The sequence below is a fragment of the Rhea pennata genome, chromosome 1, assembly GCF_028389875.1.
Source record: "Rhea pennata isolate bPtePen1 chromosome 1, bPtePen1.pri, whole genome shotgun sequence".
Lineage (NCBI taxonomy): Eukaryota > Metazoa > Chordata > Aves > Rheiformes > Rheidae > Rhea > Rhea pennata.
In genome coordinates, this window is record NC_084663.1 from 67038044 (window position 1) to 67063458 (window position 25415).

The following is a 25415-nucleotide window of genomic DNA, read 5'->3' on the forward strand; positions in this document are numbered from 1 at the left end:
CTGGAGTACCACGTCAGATTTTCAGCTCCTCAGTACAGTAACAGGTGTTAGCAAACCTGAAGCAAGTCCAGTAGAGGGCCACCAAGATTGTTAGAAAGCCACAGCACACGACATGTGACTTTATTCAGCCTGAAAGTTAAGGCTGCAGGACATCTGAACATCAACTACACAATGGATACTTACAGAGAAGAGGGATCTAGAGTCTTCTTGAACACAAAAGAGACAACAGAAAAGTTGCTACAAGGGAAACTGACTACACACCAGACAAAATATTTGCAGTGAACATAGTGCAGAACTGGAACAGGTGCCCAGGAAGGTTTTGAAATCTCCACTGCCAGAGATGCTCAAACCTGGATTGGACACAGTCCCAAAAAACTTGATCTACTTTCAAAGTAAGCCCTACTTGGATCAAGAGGTTGACCTAGATGACCTCCACAGGTCCCCCTACACATACACATCTGTTTTATTCTATGATTATAAATACTGAAAACACCTATGCAAGCTTCACAGTGTGGCTGATGAAGTGCACGCCTGCTTTTGTTAGCTTATCCTGTGTGACCTTATCCTCAAGCTTTCATGATGAGGTTGCATATGCATTCAGGTACACCTACTCTGCAAAAATCATAAATCCTAAAGGTAGCAGTACTAAAGTTCAGGAGTAAAGTTTATCTTTACGCAAATAATGCTACTTAATTTCAGGTACTGCTTAAGAAACACTAGAAATCACATGGTTTGGATAAAATATATAACTTAAGTCTTCGCCATTTTTTGCTCCTCAAAACAGCTCAGGTCATTTCTCTGATCTTGTGTCAGACATAAGAAGACAAACAACATGGACAGTGGTTAGTATCCTTTGTAGCATATAGCATTAAGACATATCTTTCTAGACACATAAAGGAAAACACACACACACGTGTGTGTGTGTGTGTGTATGTGTATATAAGATGAAATGTTGCATCCAAAGCACATGAGAATTTTTCCCACAGCTCTGGTAGACATTTAAGAAAATTATTCCTTAGCTTAACTTTGGTTTGCTTGTTTTCATTTGTTTTCATGAAATTTCAAAAACTTAAGATCTGGAGACAATATTGCACCTGTAACTTTGGGGTTTCAAACCACTAACTTCATTTCTACAGATTTTTCCAAAAGTTAACGTTTATTCATGTGTTTATACTACCATCTTTTGAAAGGAATTATGCTTTTAAAAAGAAATGTTTAAACAGTAAGATGTAAAGCTAATAATGGTTTTCAGTTTACGAACACCTTACCTGAAAGCAGATGGGACATCCATAACTAGAGAACGTGGGACAATGTACTTCTGAAAGTGTAACAAAGAGCCTTTCAACATGGACGCATGAAACAAGCTACTAAAACTGTGTCAAATTCCATTATTCGCACAATTCTTCATTTACCATCTTCTAAGCCTGCTACAAGCAAAATGATTGAATACTGCATCCTAGAGCTGTTTGTTTCCTTTTCATCGTGACTAGTGCTACTGGTAACATTCTCCACATCTACTCAGAAACAGGAACATTCATGCAGATTTACTAAAAGATCTCTTTCCAGTTGATGGTGCAATTACATATAACAATGACTTTATCAAGACAAAGTATGCAAGAATGGTTAAGAGGATATGCTCAATGGTTAACAGGATATGCTAACCATACTTTTTCTATTATGTCATGGATTCTAGGAGTCATGAAAGAATACAGAACATTGGGATTCTTTAAGAAATCTTTAACTAGTCTACTTCTGGAACTATTAAACATCTGTGACAGTCTATCCACTCCATACAGGGAAAACATTTCTGTAGTACCATCAATTTGAAGGAAAATAACACCTGTTTAAATCAGTTTACCAAAACTAAAAGTACATTGAGAAGAAAAAAAATATATAAACTAGAGGCAAAAAGAAGGTATGTCTAACTATAGGATAGACTCCTTCATAAATAAGTAAACAATAATACTCTTAAGTTTGCTAGGGCGCCCATTCAGCCACATGCCTAACCACAGTTTGCTTTTGCTTTTAATACCATATTAGTCTTTAAGGAGCAGGAATTAAGGGTCTGTGCCCAATTTGCACTCAGAAATTCCCAGGACCCTGTATCTTCTGCCCTCCATCTTAGCTCTTTTCGATATCTTCTTCTTCCCAGGTAGCAGGCACAAATGAAACAGACCGGTAAAGTTCATCTACCTGAGCTTCTTTTTTCTTTTTTTGGATGGATAATTCTGCCAGATAAATAAAATTCCAAAAACTAGAGAACAAGAGAAGGGACACAGAACAGTCAAGACAGAACACTTTTGTTTTTTGTCAATTTTTTTTTTAAATCCCAATCCAGCTCCTAGTAAGTCTGGACACTACTTACAACACTCCTAGAACTGCAGAAGAATGGAAACACAATGGGGAGCGAGTGGAGAGGGGGACAAGACAGCCTGGTGGCTGGCTTCAGACATTCACATACAGAAAGCCAGCACAGACTGGAGTCATTAAGGCCCAGATGCCCCACTAACAGGAACAAACCCAAACACAAAGGTAGCACATGAAATGTATTTACCTATTTAAACACAGGCAGCTGGTCAGGCTAGAATGGGGAAGGTAACTGCTAATTCCTTGTACTACAAGGAAGGAATGGAGTAAAAAACCCAAGCCCACGGGCAGGTTTTTGTTTTGTGAACCTCTGTCTGTGCTGCTGGTTAACAGTGGTAAGTATAAAAAAATCAAAGAAAAATAATCTATTTATAGAACAAGTCAGTAGTCTGAGACATTTAGAAAAAAGTAAAAACAAGTCCTTCTTTAAAAATGGATTTACTAAAACAACTGTCATCCAGGATGACCCCAAGCCCTCTGGTCCTCTGGCAAAGCCAGGGGCAACTTCAAACCAGAACTGTTGCTGATTGTATACTGGTACACATCCAGCAAAGCCAGCAGGGAGGGAATCTGCGCTGCGAACAGTATCTGCAGACTGCTTGCTGGTATCGCTTGAGGCCATGCCTGTAGCCTGGTGATACTGGAACTAGTTGTGAGTGAAACTTTTCACAGAAGCACATGTCAGTGTAACCTCTGAGGTAAGTGGGCTGTCTTCTTTCCTTCCCATCCCTGGGTACAGATCACAGAAGCTGGTGCCCCAGGTGCTGTACCTCCTTGCCAGCTCCATCCTGCGTGAGACAACTTTAATGTGCAGGAGTGCAGAACTCTAAGCAAAGCCCAGAACAGGAGAGGGCACCCCTTGAGGAAGGGAAGCACTCTGCTTTTCCCAAGCTCTCGTCTAGACAGACATCTTCATCAATATTTTCTTGCCTTCCTCAGGACAGGAAGATCAGTTGTGCCCCACTAAAATAGAATTTTTGCCTAGCGGAGTAGGTTTGGGTTTCTTTTTCTTTTTTTTTCCTTTTTTTTTTTTTTTTTTTTTCGGTAAACAGAACCTCTTCTGATTTCTGAGATCATGAGCTCCTCTGCCCTTTAGCTACAAAAGAGAAATTAAAAGAAATTCATCCACTTGCTCCCATCCTTACCATGTAGTGTTAGCTGCCTGGATGTGGAGGCAACTTAATTCTCCCAAGACACTGCCCTGCTTGCTGGGTTGGCATGGGGAGGCAAAAGAAAACTTCCAAAGTCACCTTCTTAGGGTAACCTGGAGGGCTAAAAGCTCCAATCTGCACCCACCAATTCCAGGCCAACTCCACTGCCAACATGTACTTCTAACACCTTGAAGTGTCTAATCTAACAGCCTCAGGTTTGCTCAGTCTCTGAGAGCAACAGCCATGCTCACAGATAGAAATACTCAAGTCAGAACATCGGCCGTAGCTCTCTACGAGGTGGTGTCTGCATAGATGAGTCGGTAACGCTGTGCCTTGACTTTCCCATTGTATGAAGGAAGCCAGCTGTACGGAAGGGACCAACTCTGCTGCAGGTCTGTACATCCTTGGAAGTGAAGCTTAGTGGCTACATTAGCTTCAAACCCTCTCTTTCTGTAGGGTTTCAGTGGTCCATTTCCCAACGAGTTCCAGACATCAAGTAGCTGCTAACTTGTCTCCTTAAGGTCTTCCATTGGTAGTTTGTAGCTTAGTAAGAAAGGGGGAGGTGGTGCATGAGCAGGGCTACTTGATCCCTGCATAGGTTTCTTTGCACAGTTTATACAGATGTAATCTTCATTCTCAGCCATTTCTGGAGAGACACCAACACAAACTTGATGAAACCACTCATCGCAGCCACCGTCACACTGTACCCAATCTACCTGCAGAAGATAAGATTAGCAACACACAACACATTAAAGGAAAGAGACAGACACAGTTTCTATACAGAAAATATCTTCTATTAAACCCACCTGACATACCTAGAACACAAAAGCTTTTAGGCACAAATTATATACCCCTGAGCCTACTTTAACCAGCCACTTAGGTTTAATTGAAATGTTACTCTTTCAATAAACCTTGCCCCATTCACATCTTTAGATTATCACAGCTGTAACAAACACTGCTACTAATAAGGAAGATGATGTTCTACTTTCCTCAAAAGACAGGTATGCTACCTCACATTTAAAAACAGAGTAACAGCATGCTCAAGGGTAACTACCTCAGTATAGCTGAAGTTCTACAAATTCACAACCTGACTTGGATATCCCCTTAGTTTGCACACTCAAGTGGTGGCTATTCTAATATCAAAATTACAGATAACATATGAGTCTGATTACTGTTTCTGACTACAAAACAACCACATGACCTCAGTGACCAGCTAGATATTGATAGATATCACTATATCTATCACTAGATAGCTAGCCATTGAATGCCAAAAATCCACACAAACTATAACTTCAAAATCAAACTATTTAAGCTAGAATAGTTCAGAGTTAAATTTGCTGTAGAAGTAGAGCAAGACACAAGTAAATTAAAATTTGAAAAGAAAAAAGATGAACCAGATTTATATAATCATCTGAGGTAAAGTACATGTTAATTTGATTGAGCAGGCAGAAATTGAAATCTACAGGATAATGAACAGATTTTTAATTTAAGTGGCATGGACTGGTAGAGCTACCAAATTTGTTACTGCTGTAGTTCAGATTTTGCCTTACAGGGCAACAAGAAAATGAAAATGTATTAGAAAAATAACTTCAGTGGCAATATAAAGCAAAGCAACACAATCAGCTCAAGACTAACTTGTACAAACTATTCCTGAAAAATTTAAAGTATGTGACTTGTAACGAACACCACTGACTGCAGTTTCAGTCATTATGTTCCCATGTCTTATTTTCTACTTGTATGGCAATTGTTAAATATACAAAACTATGCCCAATATTACAGAAAGATAGTCACTCCAAGAAAAGCTTTCATTATATGACTAAAAATTTCACTCAGATTCCATTATGAAAGCTTGACAAATTTAGTATAACCTTTCCAAAGTACAAACTTAAAAGGCACTCTTCTCCATCTTTTATTTCAATTCCTGTAGAAATATTATCTAATCATCCTTTTTAGAAAGAACGGTGGTACAGACAGTATCATCTTATGAGGGCTTTATCTTACAGTGAGTTTTCTAACCTGAGTTTTAGGAGTTCTAAACTCATCTTTTAACACTTATCTAAACATTGAACTCCATGTTCCAATTTTTGCAGAAAGATCTTTGATGTTTATGGTTATTTCTACTCTTGCACAAGCAAGTGCAGTATAGCACCAGTCCCACAGTTGTTATTGGGATTTAAAAAAAAATAGGAAAAAAAAATCTAAAAATGTGAAAATTCTAAAAATTGTGAAGTTTTATCCTGATCATCAGTTAATCTATGTTAAAAGGTGACAATCACAAAAGACAGTGCCACAGAGAAGCAAATGAAGTTTCTTTTACAGGAGTCCAATCAGCTCTAAAAACACTGATTATTTATCTCCCACAAGAAAAGTAAGGAACTGCAGTTCACAGATCCCTCAGTATGCAAAATCATAGTTCACAGATTTTATCCAAGAAATATGGAAGATCCATTTCATTTAAGAGCACTGAACATCCCACTGCTGCTTAGAAATAAACTGGAGTCAGGACCAATTCTTACTGAAGCACAGAACTAATCCTTTGAATCAGACAACTTATCTTCTACACAGCCAGAAAGAAAAATTATGAGGAAAATCACAGCTTGAAGAGGCTAAACTTCCCAATCAAAATACAATAACTTCTCCTAGATTCTAATCTTCTATCATCTTCTCATAGCCTAAACTAGCCAAGAGAATATGCACATTTTATAGTCCACTATTTACTTTATCTGCATACCTACTTAACTACTAACATTCTTCTCTCAAATCACATGCTTGCTTTGTTCCCCATATTGTTCAACCTAATTATTAAACTGCATTGGAGTTTTTGATTTCTCATGACATTGCTTATGACAGAACTAAGCCAAAACTCACTTTGTCCTTGCAGGGCCTTTGGCAGTTCTGCGCAGCACACACAGCGTTCTCATCATCAGACTCCTCAGCTCCTGACCAGTCGTACTTGGAAGGAATATCTAGGACCTTCTTCTCTCTTTTTTTCTCTGTACTTTCCTTCATTAGTTCCACCTTTGCCACAACCGTCTTTTCTCGCTTCTTCTTCCGCTCTTCTTCTTTGGCCAATTTCTTTGCCAACTTGTTCAGTTCTTTTGTCTTATCCATGCTCAGTTTTAGCTTCTTCTTCTTGGGTTTTTCCAGTTTCTTCAGCTCTTTAGATTTTTGCTTCATATCACCAAAGAACTGCTCTGCTCTCTCCAGCTTTCGTTTCCGTTTCCTCTCAGAAGAGTCTCTCCCTCTCATTTTCAGTGGTTTTTCATCCATGCTGTCATCCTTCATAGACAGAGTGAAAAAAAATGGTGTTTTTTTCCCCAAATACAAATTTCCATATACCATAAACCTGCAGTTTTGAGAGATGTACTTACCTCTATCATTCCCCTGGCATGGTATGAAGAAACTTATCCAACAACACATTTATGAATTCTAAATTAAAAAGAGCTTGACTTTATTATCACCATGTTAGAAAAAATATCATAAGTGATATTAACTACTTGAAAGTTTGCTGAATCAAAAATGGTTAATGGAAAAAATAAAGAACTGCAAACAGAAGGAAGCTTAATAAGCTCGTACTCCAACTCCCTTCTCACATCCCTTTTTATTAGAAGTTAAGAAGATCATCATTTGTTAGATGTCCTTGCTTCCTTCTCATTCTAGGTCACTCTTGCTTGTAATTATTTTTCAGAAAAAGCAATTGCTATTTTGGAGATTAAGAGAGAGCAACCAGTGAATTCTTAAAAATGAAGTCAAGCAAGAGAAGAAAGTAATAGATCCATTACATGAGTGGCTCCAAAGCTGACAAACGTTCCAAATATCCTAGCGTCATTAGATTCAAATCAGAAGTAGAATTTAAAATTGGCAAACTGTCACTGCAGGTAGCATTCACAAGGACAAATCATATTTATATCTGAAGCTCCTTGGTACAGCTCCTTGGTTCGAAACAGGACCGTTTCGATTTCAGTCAGTCCAGCTATATACATTAACCTTACTATTAATAGGTTAAGGACATACTGCAATCTAGTAAGGAAAATTTATTTTTATTTACTGTGTATTACCTTAAAAGGCTGCTCAGCCTAAAAACAAATCCACTGAAGTTTATTTTACAAAAGCCTACTTATTTTGCAAGTAAACAGAAATGTATTCAATCCAAAATGAGTATTTTTGGCCTAAGGGTTAACCAAAAATGTGTGTTCCCCCCGCTCCAAAAACTTATCTATTAATATAACAATGTGGCATGCTATTTTTTGAAGTGCTGTTTTTCAATGAATTCCAAGCCAAAACCATTGTATTAAGAGTGTTAACCTTATGAAGTGTAATGTGATGTACTTGATTCAAAACATGGTAATGTAGTCATTTTCTGGGGGCATGGTCCACCTTATACTACCATCCTATCCGATAGCACTTCAGTGATACCTCTTACAAATCCATCATATATAGCTGGCACCCTGAGAATGAGACTACTGATCAAAATGCTTGTCTAACTACACTGTTCAGCATGTAATCTCTATCTTATGTTACAATACACTACAAAAAAAGTCAAGAAGGAATCATCTTTGATATATTTCCAGTGCACTTCATTAGCGCTTTTAAAAATCATACACTCTATAACATGTATGGGCAAAAGTAATCCCTATCTTCAGCTGACAGATGATGAAGGATGAGTTCCAATGCTGCTCTTCATCATAACAGTTTACTTACTCTTTTAGCACACATCTCATTTGCACACATTACCTAGCCACTGCATCACTGAGGCGTAAGTGATTCAGACCGGACCTCAGAATCAGCATATAAGCCTGCTTCATTCTTTAGCAAGTCTCAGCTCAATGAAAAAAATCAGCACATATTCACAGTATACAAAAAAAAAGAAATTGTACTGTCTGTGCCACACTGAGGAAGAACAGAAATCTTGCTACCTGTATTCCCAAAACATTTTTCATTAGAAGGCAAAACACATTGTTTCCCCAGCAATAGCAAAAGTCTGGCAAAATGCAAATAGCAAATTATATATTATATAGGCTATAAACTTTCCATCCTCCTAAATATTTTTTTAACTCTTTTTCAGATCAGTCCCAACTCCAAGCTCAGTCAAGACCAACATCTCATTCCATAATATTAGCTTTTTAAAATAAAGCTTACATATGGGATTCCCTGCCTGAAAAAAAACCTGCTCTAAATACTGCTATTTGTAGAGGACAGTGCTATACTGCATGAATGATCAAGAGTTCTCTATAAAGCATCCAGCGTGGCAGAGTGCAATAAACTACAAGGCACCAATGTTCCACAGGATTTCCAAACTTAAAAAATAGTGAAACTTGTCATAGCAGCAAACTATACATCTGTTTATGTCAAGCTAAACTCAGGCATAGGAACAGAATTGAATTTTTGGATCTGTTATTCTCTGTAATCTGTTAAGCCTTGGCTAAAACACCAATATGAACTAAGCACACATCTATCCAAAAACCTCAACAAAATAATGTGTTAAAATTTAGTATTTTTTCCTGTATCAGAATATTTCTTCAAGTCCATACCTCCATGACATGAAGGAATCTGTCCTCAGAGGGAGGGTGAGTAGCCTGTAAAATGCGCCAGATGTGCTGAGTCTCATCCAGTGACACTTCTAGTAGATCTCCTACCATCATTAGATCTTCCAGCTGAGCCTTTGCTCCAGGTGACAGCTCCAATACAGGGGGCTCTAAACTGCGAGGTACCAGTGGGCTCTTCCGAGGCTGCTTCCTTGGGGTGCTAGAACCTTTCAGATAGGAGACAAGTCAGATAAGCATATAAGAGAACAACAAGAAGAAGAAATGGCATACTTTTTTACAACAACAATCTAAGGAGGGAGATAATCACAAACAGAAAACATTGATCCTGATTCTATATATTAGCCACCAGAAAATGGAACTGCTATGTGACTCTACTGTACCTTCTCAAGCAAACTGACCAGTGCCATCCCAACTTACAGAGAACATACCCTCTACAACTAACAGAAGTAACAAAGCAGTACCCTTTACTGACTGCTCATACCAGCTGTCTATTCAATCCTATTTCAAGGTAGAGAAAAGAAAGTACCTTGAGAGCAGCTTTTAGAAGCAGAAGAATATGCATGTTCAGCACAAAATGAAGGAGCAGTCCACATGTGTGTCACCACTTCCTCTGATTTAATGGGAATCTCCTCATCACAAAACAAGTTGGGCTCCAAGCTGCTAGAAGACTTCACACTAGCATTGTCCTGAAAGACGCAAAAAAATATTTAACACCTGGATCCAGAAAACATCAGCTTCAAATTAAATTCTACAAAAATCAACAAACTGTTTCTAAAACCCTACTTGGAACGATCACCTCATAGGTATCAAAACTACCTGCAGAAGGCGCAAGTTGCATCTGTACATAAACAATGGAAGAATGTAGCAACTATGGAGAGAGGTTAACAGAATTATAGCCAGTGTGAGAGAAACACTTGACAGGTTTCCTCACTTAAGTTCCTTGAATATGGTCTTCATAAATCCACAAAATGACACAGGTTCTGCTTAAAAATTTTGCCTATAAGACCCTGAAAGTTGATATCATTATTAGAGCAGAGGTATGCAGAGCATGGATACCACAGAGAGAAATGATTGAAGATCTTAAAGGGGAAGAAAAAATAGTTTTTGTTCAAGCTGAGCAACACAGTACCAGACAGATGACTAAATAATGGCAAAACAATCAAATGTTGCCCTGAGATCAGGATTTTCACATCAGTCTTTTGAACAGTTTTAATGTAGGATCAAAGACCAAAAGGAAAATGGCTGCAGTCCTTAAGACTGTTGTGAGTATTTTTGTGAGTAAAATAACGAAGGCATTGTCTTGTGTTCATTGCATATGACAGCTGCTTGACTTTTAAAATACCTTATAGAAAGACTGAAATATGAGGCATGTCTTAGATGCAAGTGGATCCATGAGAAGAGAGATTAGAAATCCCTTTACAGTGGAAGTAGTTTTGTTTTGACCTTGCACTATACTACACAGAGAATCCAGAGAAGGTACAAGTTGATTCCCTGATGCCTAATTACATTCATTTTCCCTCCTTCTTGCTTACCACAGCACAGGTAATCAATAAGGATAATTTCCTCAAAAAGCCATCTGCTTTCACAGTACTTTTTGAAACTTATTTACCCTGACAAATTTTTGATGAAACTGGCCAACAGGTTAAACATACTTAGCATGCAATGTAAGACTTTGATTTTTCAGAAAACAGTATTAAAAAGAAAGCTGGGCTACAAAAACAGAAAGGTAGTAGAGCCGTGACTGGTAATATTTAGCAGAAGCTAAATACTAGTTTTATGGGTCCAAAATGGCCAAGTTGTGAAAAAGCAACACCTCAACAATGCTATTCAGTGACATAAAAATAAGACTTTTAAGAATGGTAATCTCCTTCAGGGTTCCAGTTACATGTTAAAATAGAACTGAATATCGCAGAATGAGAAGTGGGATTTAAATTGGTCAGAAAATAAGTCAAATAAATATATTCAGGAAAAGGTCTTTCTCCCTGCATAGTAAAGGTAGTATCCTCTACAGCAGCTTGTTCTGGATATCATACTACCAGATTAAAGAAAGTTTGGGGGCAAATAGGAGAATTTTTTAAAAAAGATACCACTATTTGGTGGCTATAAGCAACAAGAGTGCAAAAGAACAAGTAAAATCTACATGAGACAAAAAAGCAGCAAATTAAAGGCCAGGAAAAGTTACAGTAAATTTGACCTGCTTATCAGTCCAAATTTTCGGAGCAAGTCTTAAAACAAGTCTAGCTATTGTGCTCATAAAAAAGTATTTTGTTGGAAATACCATGTTGATTAAAAGAAGCACAACATGATCAAATAGGTCTCTTCACATCTGTTTTTTCTACTAGTGATGTGTTTGAGATGTCCAAGACAATGGTTTTAATCCATAGTCTTTGGATTCTTAGGAATCCAAGGATTACTTCTACAGGCCCCACAAAAAGGTAAGAGCAAGCTCATAGATGACACATAGCAATTGATATACTTGTTCATTTGAACACATCACTCCAGTGGAAAATGTTTACAAATCATAAACTGGAAAAAAAAAAAACTGAAAGCCAGTAGTATAAAAATAATTAAACTCTGAGTAACTTTGCTATTTTCATTGAAGTTTGCTGCTTCTATTTTAGGCCTGAAGGAATTGGTCACCTGAAAAGTTATTTTTTCTCCAACTATGTTAGTTGAGCTAACAAAAGATGTTTATGGTTCCTATAAGCTTTGCTTGACTGGATTTTTACTTGTAAGTTTTTACAACTACATACAGTGATGGACATCCAAGTCAAAAGATTAAATAACAGATCCTGAAATCACAACAGAATACATTGAACAGAACACAATTTACACTACTGCAAAACTCTCAGATGCTGACAAGCATATGCCACCTATCTTGAAATATGGTTTCTTTCATCTCAGCCTCAGAAAATGTCACTTCTATCAGAAATGCCTCCTTAGGACTCCTGATGCAGAGAACAGTTTGGAAATACTTGATTTTTTTAATAACACTGATTTAATTAACCAACATCCAACTACAATGTACTCCTGTTGGCATTTCACATAGGTCTGTAAAACAATTGCATACAATTACATAAAGCTACTTAAAAACAAAATACTAAATATAGGAGATTGAGACAGACCGCACCTGAAATATTTGCAGTCCCTTTAGAAAACAGAAAATCTGTCTTAAGAGAATTTTCATGATCACATTGCCTTTTAAGTTAACATCTGTAATATCTTCATTCATCCAGCTCTAATTTATGAGACAGATGACACTCACAAAAAAACAAAAAACAAAGAACAAAAAACAAAAAAACCCCACTACATCGAAAACATGTCTTTGCTTTTCTCTCTATGTATACTGAATGGACATTTTAAAAGTTCTAAAATTAAATATATTACACCAAAATACATACTTGGCTAGCTCTACAATTGCCTCCTCTCATGACAACTCTTCTCTAGCTAAAATATCTTAAACTTAACAGCAGTTAAGAGTTTCTGAACTTAATCTAGATACCAATTTTACTATATGATTCACAGAATTAGTCCTGAGTATTTCTACACATCTGAAAAACAGTTGTACTTCCCGTATATGAAAGCTGAAAGAAAAGAAAGGGAGGAAAATGCAAAAGCCCAAGAACCTCCTTACAGGCCATGAAGTTTTCACAGACTAATTGTTTGTGTAGTAAAAAACTGATGAAGAGCTCCCCATACAATTATTTATATTTATGATTTGTAATATATTTAACAATTGCACAAAGATAATGTCCATCCTCCACAGTATTATAAACTACAATCAACTCTGGTTGCAAATCCCTTGAGAGAAGTGTAACTTTTTACATAGCACTAAAAAGCAACTTTTAAAACTCAATCACAGGACATTTGGGAATTCTGAATAAAAACGTTAAAAATCTTTACAGTATATCAGATCTAAGATGTTCAGATAAAACCAAAAAACACCTCTCTCACAACAGGAATCAGGCCAGAATGTATGTAGATAAGCCTTAAGATACAAAAAATATTCTGGAATAAACTGAATTAATAAGGAAACAGGCATTCTGGATTAACTCCATGAAGAAAAGCCATATTGAATTCCTTACCTTTATGTCATAGCCATATGTCTCCCTGATGTCTTCATCAGAATCTGTCTCTTCATCATCATAATCCAAGGTCTGTCGTGGTGATGAGGACACACTCCCTATCACCCTGTTAAAGGCCGATTGCTGGAAACTAGTCAAGTGTCCCTGAAAGAAAAATTGAATACAAGAATGAAAAAATAAAACCTCCAGACAAACATACATAAAAGCTAAAGTAAGAATTAGACAAAGAATACAATGCTACTTATCCTCAGGATAACTGCCTAGATAGTCACAGAAAAGTCCAGCCACAGCAAGATGTAAAGAAAAATTGGGAAATACCCAAGAAAAAGGTTATTTTGTACTTTATTTCCATGTTTTTGAGTAGCAGCAGCTAGAAAGACCTAAACACTGTTGTTCAATGCTATGAAATATACCCTGTGGCTGTATACATTTCTTCAACACAGCATTATCCAATTACTGATCTCAATCTCAGGATGAAGAGATCACCTGTAAAAGTAACAGTGATTGTCTTTAGTGCTTGGTGAAATTTATTAACAAGGCACCAAATGCCTTGAAAATGACAATCAATGAGGAATTACAGATATCGACACCTCTATTTGTCAGAGGGAAATGGAACTTGGACACCAAAGTAACCACTGCTTTGTAGCTCTTCAGGACATTAGCTAGCTCTTATATTTGAACCAGTGTTTCTTGATAGCACCTTGAACAGTTGTTTGACAAGTAACAGACCTCTGCCTGGAGAAATATGTAAAAGCAGGAAGCCAATCATGGACTAACGAGACTAAGAAGCACTGAGCTAGATAACTTTGATATGCCTGGTTCTCAAATTCTAACTGCTCTACCCTTTCCTTCAAGATTCTCCAGAAAGGTAAGGCATTTCCACACACACACTGAAGAAGGGCTACCATGGTAAAGAGCAAGATATTAACACTCCTACCTGTAAATCTGGATTAGCTGCTGCTTTCTGCAGCTCTGCACTGATTATTTTCTCCGTTTTCTCCCGCGCTGCCTGCTCCACCATTCGCTGGCTGAGCACAGAAAGCTTAGCCAAAGCAGAGGATAATTCATCAGTGGCCAAAGCCTGTCGTGCTCGGTCCTGCCAACTCATGGCACGTTCTGTCAAGCACTGCAATGCCTCCCCCTCTGGCAGCCGTACAGGCAGCTTCTGCAACGACACTAGCAGAGACAGTATTGTCTCGAGTCGCGGCCTTCGAGAACGCATGCAAAGCGGACACAGAAACTTTACTTCTTTGGCCTGCCAACTAGAGCCCTTCTTTTGAGAATTTGTTTTGGGAAGGGGCACACAGCCACTATGAAACCAGTCCTTGCACAGTTCACATTGTAGCATGAATCCACTGGCTGTCTTGCGGCAGATACAGAATTTGACTTCTTCAATACGATCCACCATAGTCATCTTGGCCAGATTAGCTGCCCTGAGAGCATGCATGGCTTCAATCTCCTTCTGTTCTCGTTCCTTGAATATAGCCACCTATCCAGCAAAGACAAAAACAGTTCATAACTTTCAAGAGTTCCTACACTGCTAATAAAATGTGAAAAGACAGACAGACATACCAGGACATCTTCCCTGTTAAACTAGCCCAAAATTTAGAAATTGTGTAATCTAGTTAAAACTTCAGTTAAAATACCTTCTTAATGCCCTGCTACCTCCCCCCAAGTCCTTCTGAAATAGCTACTACATAAAACATTTGGAAACTTTCAAATGTTATCTAAGTTTGTAACTAAAGCTGTTATAAGCCCACCAGAAGAGATTTCGATTCCAGGAAGAAAAGTCAGAATCACGTTCCACCATCCAGCTATCAAGACTATACAACAGAAATGGTTTCAAAGCATACTTTGCAGCAGGAGTTTCACATATCGTTCTTGAAGCAACTGAAATTTCCTTAGTGTCTCAATTTTAGTAACTATAATGAAGCATACTAATGTAAAATGGACTGTGTATAAACCAGATTGAGCCTGCATCCATTTTTTGTTGCCAAAGGGCACCAACACAACACTAAATTCATCCAAAAAGCTACGTCAACATCCCTCTAACAGAGAAGACTCATAACTTCCCTCCCTCTCTAAGTTTCTGTAACCAAACACTTCAAGACTACCCTCACCCATTTTTTAATGCAGAAAGATGAAATGACAATGTCTGACTGTCTGTAGTCAGAGAATTTGGAATACAATTTTAAGTTTGTTAACTTATGTCAATAAATGAGCAACTTTAACTCTTAAGAAACAGTCAATGGAACAACTGTTCCATTTACATAAATACATGGTTGCATGTATTAATCTGAAAGCATTAGAGTCTTTCACCTTGCCAGATACATACTAAGTACCAGCACTTATGCTCTGAACTGTGCTTCCCTCTACTTTCACTGCAGTTAAAGCTGAATTGTATTCCTGCATCACAAACATTATTGTGAGGTATTTGTTTCACTGAGATTCACTTGTCAGTTTTCTACAAAAATTAGTAGACAGATTTATTAAATCCATATATCAGGAGACACTACCTTTCACTGCTCCTTACCACAGCTGCAGTGTCTCTGGCCTCCTCCAGCCCATCCTCTAGTTCACTTAGGGATTCCAAGTCAAGATCTTTCTCCTTTTCCTTCTCCATCAACTCTTTTGCTCTCTTCCGTCTATTCTTACTGCTCCCATAAACACCAATATCAGTCCGAGGGCTCAGAACCTGTAACCACAAAGAAAATTCACACTGTCAGAGCCAAGGATGCCAGTCAATGGAAACAAAGACATTCTAACCTATGCTGTGATTTCAGGGACATACATGAGAACACATAATACTTGCATTACAATAATCATACAAGAGTAAAAAATTCTCAGCAATCTAGTATCTTTGATACTTACTAATTAGTGCTATGAGGAGAAGAAACAAACAGAAAGGGATAAAAGTATCTTGTATATGCAGAATTAGACAATAATCAGTCTAAAAGTGATTTGCCAGGTCAATTTGCAGGCCACTGCATGTTCATAATCAAACTATGAAATCCATGTAGATTAAATTATTAAACATACAGCCGACTGAGTAACTGTATACAGTAAGATATCAATTTTTCTTTCACTTTAGGTGCTTTTATCAACTGCAGGTCTCAAAGATCTGCCATGATTTGATACTTTCATCTGCAATTTGATGACTCAAACTAAACAAACCTAAAAAGTGTCCTATAAACCTCATAACATCAAACCATGACACGCAAGTGCTTTGAAGAACAAGCATTATATTTTAAGTAATCTTGATTAGTTGGAAGGTATGCTGAAATATGAAATCTAGTAAATGAAATTCAATATAAAAAAAGTGAAAACTGATACACTTAGGAAAACAGAGTCAAATGTAAAACCAGAATATAGTGAAATAAATAATTAGGCAAAAAAATACAACTGAAAATTTCAGACTTACAGTGCACCATAAACTGAACAGAAATTAATGTGATGTGGTTGCAAAAGTGGCAAATTTCATTTGGAAATATTAAAGAGTAGTATCCCTTTTGGGCACAGAAGTTAATTATTGGACTTTACCCAGCATTACAGAAGCCATAGTGGGAGGATTCTATCTGGTTTTGGACATCACATTGAAAGTGAACATAAACTGTAGAGACAAGGCAATTGTTTGAGAAATACAGCCTATGAGAATGAGTTGAAAGAGGTGGATTTGCTTTCTCTAGAAAAGGAAAGTCTGTCAAGAAGACATGATTGATTTTTAAATACATTAAAGATTGTTAAAACAGAGACACTGATTACATTCTTCCAAGTGAAATAAACAGTAACTGACTTGAATTCTAAGAAAATAATTACATATTTCATAAATTTCTTAAAGAAAAAGATAAGCAGCGGAACAAGCTAAGCATCCATCAGTAAGTCAGCCTCTTTTTCAGCCCTGTATTTCTAGGCTCGCACAACAAAAATGTCTTTTTCATTCCTCTCCAAAAGCATAGTTTTAATCTGCTTCTCCAAAATAACAGCTGAGGTTGTCCATGCATAGAACAGCACTACTCAAACACAGACTTTATGCCTGATTCATCTTCTCACCTTTTATTATATATAAATATTTATTGTATTATCAAAAGAAGCTGTATTCTATTGTAACTGCTATTCCCTCTAGACTGTAGAGGACCATGAAGAATAATTTCTGAAGCCTGATACAGAACTATCTGCTGCTCACCTGTAACAGACTGTAGCTTGAGTTCTTCTTCAGGAAAGTCCGTCCTGTGCGCTCTCTCCAAGCACGTGCTGCTGCTACCTGTGACTCTAGCTGTGGCAGGGCATCAAGACGCACTGGTATTGGGCGGCCTTTTGCAGACAAGCTCTCCAGTTGCTCCAGGTAGGCATAGTTGCTACCATTCTGAGGTAAAACAAAATTTGCTACGCCAAAGATTCCACCACTGTCTTTAATGGCCTGTTTAATTTCAAGCTATACACCATGTAGTCACTGACTAAAATAGAGATCCAGGGCATGAAAAGTAGGGCAGGGTTTCAATCTTACTGGTATTTGAAAAACTAGTTCTCTATCTCATACAGTTTCTATTTTAATAGCCATTCTGACTTGGCCAGCTGGCTCAGGGAATAAGACAACATTTCATCTCCAAACAGCTGTTTAAATCCATCTGGTTAACAGCAGGCTGATGTGAAATCAGCTAAGAGTCTCACTTCAGTTCCCAATAAATATGTAAGAGTAACAGTTGCAGTCCAGAGCTCAAGACCTACGAATATCACAGAAACCATGTCCCTTTCGGATCACATTTGAATTACTATTTGCATAGGGCATTCGAAGGAGGACTATGTAACTAATGATGTCATAACTTCAGTTATGTAGTACATGTAAGTACAGTACAACTGTAAGTGCAGTAACTAAGGTAAGCAAATTTAATAGTTATAGCAAGCTTTCCCTTCTGGTCACCATTATGGGCAGAGCTGGGAAGAGGGAGCATGTCTAATTAAAAGGATACAAGCAGTAAATCCCAGTCCCTGACGTAACTCCTACCTGAATGGCCTCCACTTTGGCTGTCCAGTCTCTAGCACGCTGCAGGGCTTCTTTCAGTGTCAGCACATTAGGCAGATAAGCTGGGATGTTCTTTGCTTCATTCACAATGCCCTCCAGAGCCATCATGCTTTGCCGTGGTCTAGAGTAAGAAAAACCTGATTCCAGCCTTCTCTCAAAACGTCAGTCAACTACAGCCATGAATCTGACAGGCTCGTGGTGCGATTACACTACAGTGTAGGATACCATGGCTCTGTTCTTGGAAGATGCTACTAGCTACCAGACAAGAGCAGAGGTGAGAAAGCTGATAGGCTTTTTGATAGGCACTATCAAATTCAAAGGGGCACAGCACCATAACTCCTTAACACAGAAGGTAGCATTGGTAGCATACTCAGTGTTTTCTGTTTGGGCTTTTTGTTTTAAACAATAGCAAAGACAGCGACAACACTCGTGCCCTCCTGCCACTGGCCAGCCCAACAGAGTACCAACTCTTCTGCAACTCATTAACAATTTCAAATCCAACTCTTGGGCAATCAATAGCACCAAGCTGCTGGGACGTAAAGAAACACATTAATGTTTCAAAGACCCTGCTTCTCACCGCACTCCTCAAAAGAGGCCGACACTCTCAAGAGTGTGACACACAGAAAAGTTTGCCAAGGAACACTCACCTTGCCTGCAGGCAGACCTTGGCCTTCTCCTCCCACCTCTCGGACACTGTAAGCAGCTCCTGGAGCTCAGCCATGGCCTTCTCTACAGCATGATGTGGTGCCAAGCCAACACCTGAGTCAATTAGTTTCTTCATCACATCTAAGGTGACCCTCTGGGGATCCAAGAGGGTGGACCTCACCTCATCCAGCCAACGTGCTTGCTGCAATTCTTGCTTCAGCCTTGGCAGTTCAGGAAGTTCTACATAAAGGCCAGAGCCCATGTCTATCAATTCCTGCAACTTGGAGGAGTCTGGAATCTCATCCATCATAGCTTCTTGAGCACGTTCATGAAATTCTTCTACATCATCAAGCAGATTCTAAAGTAATACACAGTACAAATCAATTAGGAGAAAAGCACATAGAATCAAAAAGGAAACTTGACTGGAGGATCAACTAGCAATGAATTTGTAAGTGATCACCCAGTAATGAGTCAGAGCTTCTACAATGCCAGCTGGTTTGTCATACACCATCATGTCTGACCTGTAAATAACAGACCATCTAAACTGAGCTGCTCCAGTATCTCAGACATAATGCATTTTAGTTGCATCAAACTGCAATGAAAATTATGCAGCTACAGCTGACTATGGATCCTAACAAAACACAGCACTACTCAGTCAACATTACTTTAAAAAGGTGGGGGAAACTTCTGCAAACAGATCATCCTTTCAAACTAGCGTCAGAGGCACTAATGATGATAATACACAATATATCTCAACTTTGAGGAGAAAGAACAAGTCAGAGTTGTACAAGGACATGAGCACCAGAAGACATTAAAAGAATGATGGCCAAGTTTAAAATTACTATCCCCTAAGGCATGCTCACCACTTAAACACATAAGGGCTTCAGCTTATGCAGGAAAGAAATGTAAATGTAAAATCATTTAACGAAGGAAAATAATTTTTATAGAAATGCAACTGCACTACTGCAGTTTTCCTTGTCCTTATGTTTTAGCATCACAAGGAAAGAAAAGAATCTAATAATGCAAATAGAAGGGAAAGAATCTCCACCAGAGATTTATTCAAAGACATTCAACCAGCATACTCAATTGATTCACACTCGAGTTTCTTACAAATAGAGATACTATTAATAGAAATGTGTCAGAAAAAATTTTGTGTTAGAAACTATTTATCATTCAACATGACATAAGTATTCTGCAATTCATTACAATGGATAATTACACTGAAATGCCATCCTAAAAGTTAGTGGGTGCTTAGGCATAAATGATCATTAGTTGACTTCATTCAATAAGCTAAGAGGTATAGTTTTAAACAGTAAAATTATGTATTTATCCATTTTACAGGTTAGTGATGATGTTGAAGCTTCAAAAACATGAACATGCATGGAGTACTTCAACAGACTAATTTCCTAAGGCTGAAGAAAATAAGAGACATTAGATGGGAGAAAAGTTTAGATAGAAATATGAATTACAACTGTTAAAAGAGTTTAGATGGCCAAAAAGCCTTAATAAGCTACCCAGCAAATGGATGTAAGAGTGAAAAAATAGCTAAACAAGAATCAAGAAACTATTAGCAAAATAGTAAAGATAAAGACGTTAAGAGATAATACATAGATGAAAGAGCTGAGGACATTAGAAGCAGGTGTTAAATGCATTAGAAACAAAAGAAATCCTAGCAATTTTATAGGTCCATTAATAAAAGATGATAAAATTTCATGAGGCAGAAAATGCTCAGTAAATATTTCTATTTTGTATCTGAAAAGAAGTGCAGTAAAATCTTCATATCATACGAGGATAATAATATACTTTCCACTCCATTAGCAGCTGGGGAACATGTTAAAGAACATCTTTGAAAGAAAGAGATTAGAGTCAACAGGCTTGAATAATCTGCATCTGGGACTCCTAGAGAGTTTTCTGAAGGTATCTGTTTTCAGCAACATGTTAATACCATAAAGACACAAAGAAAGCCCAGTATTAAGTCTCTGCTTGATATCAACAATAAATTGCCATGGAAAAGTTAATATAGAATTCATGGATGGAGGAGGACAGAACTAACACTTCTAAACATTGTTTTATGGAAAACAAGCTTCTCAAGTGCAGAAATTCTGTTATTTTTAAACTACATGTTTGGTTATATAAATGTAACTGCACATATGGTAATACGTTTAGGATGTTAGAGTTCAGTTAGGGCTGTAGAGCATTCTTAAGTTACCAGAGAACACGTGGTTTAATATGTGGTTAACAGTTTCTCTCAAGGTGAAAAAACATTAAGGATGTTTCTTGAAGGGTTTAGTAGGGTAAACAGTATTTAACATTTCATCAGTGACAGAGGCAAGTAAGATCACTGCTGAAAACACTTGCTACAATACAGATTGCCAGAGTGATAAATGAAAATAACAGTCAAAAGAATCAGTATGATCTGGATTATTTATTAGTATAGATTCGTTCAGAAAGAGGTGCAAAGTTACATATGAAGAAACAAGAAACACAGGCCACATATATAGATTAAGGGGGCTGTAAAATGGAAAACAAAGGCTGAGAAGTATCATTGATGTGGTGCTACCTTCTTCCCTAAAAAGTACATTAATGTAACCTTCAGAGGTTTACAGAGAAGAATAAAAAGAGTAGGATTTCACAGGGAAATTTATTTCTATAGGTAGCTTCAACAATGCTGTAACAGCACAATTGGTTCACCAAGATAAAACCAGGTGGCCTAAACAGTAGCAGGTGGAGGTGATCTCTTATTCTGGTTTAGATGGAGCAAGATCAACACATTTGACCATGCCCTTTATGACGGACACCTTTACATGAATATAACTTCATATACTTTTTAAGTGCTCTGTTCAGTTACCTGAATACTGAGTGTCATTTGCAATACCCCACATAATATGCTTTGGATTATCTCAAAGGGCATTAAATATCCATGCTTATACAACCAAAACTGACCCCTACTTATTGAGCTGCTATGGCTATACTAGCATAAATGTACAAACACCATCTTTGCTCACATAGAATCATGGTTGCAAGGCAGTAGAAAAATGCATGGGAATGCATGTTACCATTCTTTTATGGACAGACAGTAACAGGTGATCAGCAAAACTGCAATAACAACTGTAAGATTACTCAGTAAAGCAGAGAGATACTAAGCTAGATCTATCCAAAATACTTTATTTCCTTCCTTGGGGCCACAGATATCACTACAAAGCAGCTACTTTTCTTAATATTAGAAATCTGAAATGACACACCTCCATTCAATTCATCTCTGCCCATGCAGGACTGATTCTTAAAGAAAAATATCTTTCAGCTATTGCCACTAGGTCACGTTATCTGTTAAAAAAAATCCACACTATGTTCAAGGAACAGATGCAAACATACCTTTACTTGTCGGGCCTGGCTGATAACACAGGGCAAGCTGAATAACTGTTGGACAAATGCTTTCAGCTCCTCCATAGTTAGCTTGGTCCGTGTTCTTCCACTGTCTTGGCTCTGTCTGCTGCATGTATAAAAGGACACAGTGTTAGACAAGATCATGTAAAGAGAACAGACTGCTAACCTGGATTTACTCCCAGTGATAGAAAGCAATAAAGATTATGGAAAAGTTAAAAAAAAAAAAAAAAAAACACAAAAAAAAAAACACAACTCACTACTTCAGAACTCAAAAAATCCACAAAAATTTCGAAGTATTAAAAATTAAGTTTAACGTAATCTCACTAAGTACCTTCAAGAGAATTTATCCTACTCTTTACCGGTAGGACTGTCTAGGTGATTTTCAGCTGGGTTGGTTCTGAATAGGTAGATGAATATGCTAAAAGGCAGCATGGATAGAGTTCAGTTTCTGCAGCAGAAACATTAAACTTTGACTAGAGTGAAAATCCAAATCACTTCTTGGTAAAATACTGAGCGTAGCCTTAAATCACTACCAAGATGCACACATGGCAGGTCAGACTATCAGTGTTCCCTTCTGAAAGCCAGTGGGTCAGGCAATATAATACAGGTTGCAAAGGATACCAGAAAGAAACACTAGGAACAAACCACACGAGTAACATGCAGTTACATGAATCATATATGAAAGGCTCAAGGGCTTCCAAAAAAAAAAAAAAAATCAAGATGCTTGAAATGTGGAAAAAGAAAGAAACGTGGGAAAGATGGAGGCGGGGGAAAACCTCCAAAAAGTTAAGATGGATCAGATAACAGGAAAATCACAGGTATTTATGAAAACGGAAACCCAAAACAGGGCATCTCTGAAGACAAGATCTGTAACAGGATCTCCATATCAGAGTTTTTTCCCCCTATTTTCTCTTCTAAAACAAAACAAAACAAAAAATGCACACTCTTGAACAGAGAAGCCTATGTCAGAAATATTGACATGTAAACAGTCTCAGAGCAAGCAGACACTCCCTGTTACTGGAGATGAGTATCTTCAGAACTTGAGTTATGGACACCATTGACAGGAGATCGATCTAACTGTAAGTATGCTTTGTCAAATGATTATGACAAAAATTCACAGGAACCATGAGAGCCATCTCAGGAAGCAAAGGGCACGGAAAGCAAATTCTCAGTGGTGCTGACACCTAAATTTCAGCAAAACTTTTGTCATCGATAGAACTTTTGAGCAAGAGGCATACAGCAACGCTGACAACAGTATGGAGAAAACTACATGCATCAAAAATATAGCAACAAAGTATAACACTGACACAGCTTATCCAGGAGTTCATTGTAGAGCACATTCCCAAGGAGACAATTTCAACAAATATCCTCTCTTTCTGGTCAGCTTGAGGGAGAAAGTGGTTTCCAAGACCCATGTGGAGATCTGTATTGGCTTGCTCGAGGCAGCTTGAGGAACTAACTGCCATGACAGGCACCAACAAGAAGTCTCAGATGTGTAATAGGAACGAACTCTGAAAATAAATCTTATTTTCAAATGAGATGTACCTCTTGTAGCCAAAGCACTGAACAAACAGGCCTTGTAACCGCAAGAGATTGCTAACGACTAGGACATGTTCTGCAAAGAAGTTTCAATTAAAAATCATATGAAGCTAGCATAATAAGCCTGCTGAATGCTGTAAGACTTAGAAGCTGCACATTGCACAAATTAAACACTTGGTATAGATATCACTGGCAGGCACAACAACTTCATAAGCAGGTCAGATTTTGAACACTAAGGAGCTGTTTCCTGCTAATCAATCCACATTTTATTGCTGAGAAAATATTAAAGAAAAACAGAATTAAATCTTTCAGTCTTAAATATAATTTTAAAAGTAAAATTTAGATTAACTATTAAATACAATTATACAAGATCTAAAACTCAAAGAGGGAAAAAAAAGGAATACCAAAGGCTTTGACTTGTTACAAAGAGATTGAAAAGGAGCAGTTACTGAGTTAGACTTGCCATGCCTCCAACACTCCTGTAAGACTGAGGAGTCCACAAAACATGTCACTGCAGGCAGAGTGTCAGCCCACTCTGCAGAGGACCATCTCCTGCAACATCACTGCCAGTGTTGTGGCATCTAGTCACCTTAGGCAAATATATGCTGCCACAGTGCTAGATGTTGCACAAAACAATACAACTGTCCATACCTACAAAAACCTCACAACTTTCAACAATGGGGAAGAGACATGATTGAAATATTACACACATCTTCACAGTTTCGTATTATCAATTTCTCAGGTTTATGTGTTACCAGATACATGGGGGACAGACTTACTTTACATACTCTTGACCATGAATTTACTGCTTCATTAATCCCCACTAAGTTGCTGTGCTTACAGCCTCATTTTTAATTTCTGTTTTATACACCTATCTTCTGTGTAAATGTTATCCTTGTCAACATATTAAATACGAATATAAATGTTAAAGAAGCTGAAAGTGACCTCCACATTTAAGTTTCCCAACATCGTTCAAAGAGGATTCAAAGTCTTTAAGAAAGTTCTCACATCTCAATTCTGTAAAATATTGCTCTTCAGCATGTAACAGCCTTCAAACTACACAAGTCTTTCTTTGCCCCATGAAATTCCTTTTTCGAGGAATCTTGGAAACCCATCAAATAATCAACAAAAGAAAAGGCTGACACCTGTTTCCTTAGTTCAGAGTGGAGTGCTAAGTGGCCATACCTATATTCTAGTTGGATCCCACAAGCAAAAAAAAGCCACAAAAGGCCAAAAAGCAAACAAAATACCTTATTACGTGAGGTATTACACTTATATCTGGGATATAACAAATATTTCAATATTCAAATTCAAAATTCAAATGATAATGATGCATTGTGTCCCGTGTAGCAAAGTTGAGTACTACAATTTAAAATGTATTTTCTTTTTACTCTCTCCCTTGGAAACCCTGAAGTTATACACCAAAACTACAAAACATGGTCATAAAATCAATTCTTATGCTCAATATAGGAAATGCAAGCTCTTAAGTTATTCAGATAACCACAGCCACAAAAATTACGGTTATCTGATCAAATTTTTCTCTCTAGGGCCTTCTTTAGCACACAGAACACGTACAGGGAAAGGGAGAACATATCACCAAAGGCTCAGTGAGAGCTGAACAGGGGATGTATCCAGTATATTGCCGAGATAGGGCCAGCGGACAGAGCAATACCAAGAA

At 37.7% G+C, this 25415-nt stretch overlaps 1 protein-coding gene across 4 annotated transcripts in view; it reads right to left on the reverse strand.

Annotated features, from left to right (window-relative positions):
- Nucleotides 1-1457: 1457 nt before the first annotated feature.
- Nucleotides 1458-25415, reverse strand: part of KDM5A (lysine demethylase 5A) — a 51784-nt gene continuing 27826 nt past the window's right edge. For 2 of the 4 annotated variants that reach the window (XM_062590468.1, XM_062590491.1), the window contains exons 18-28: nucleotides 22187-22304; nucleotides 18817-19172; nucleotides 18152-18290; nucleotides 17333-17512; nucleotides 15683-15844; nucleotides 14087-14638; nucleotides 13150-13293; nucleotides 9591-9750; nucleotides 9050-9270; nucleotides 6387-6797; nucleotides 1458-4234 (exon numbers count right to left, since the gene is read on the reverse strand). In XM_062590468.1, the coding sequence (XP_062446452.1) occupies nucleotides 4022-4234; nucleotides 6387-6797; nucleotides 9050-9270; nucleotides 9591-9750; nucleotides 13150-13293; nucleotides 14087-14638; nucleotides 15683-15844; nucleotides 17333-17512; nucleotides 18152-18290; nucleotides 18817-19172; nucleotides 22187-22304 (2656 nt within the window). In that variant the 3' untranslated portion in view covers nucleotides 1458-4021. The remainder of the gene's footprint in view (nucleotides 4235-6386; nucleotides 6798-9049; nucleotides 9271-9590; nucleotides 9751-13149; nucleotides 13294-14086; nucleotides 14639-15682; nucleotides 15845-17332; nucleotides 17513-18151; nucleotides 18291-18816; nucleotides 19173-22186; nucleotides 22305-25415) is intronic. The other 2 variants (XR_009960209.1, XM_062590481.1) reach the window with 2 other exon arrangements.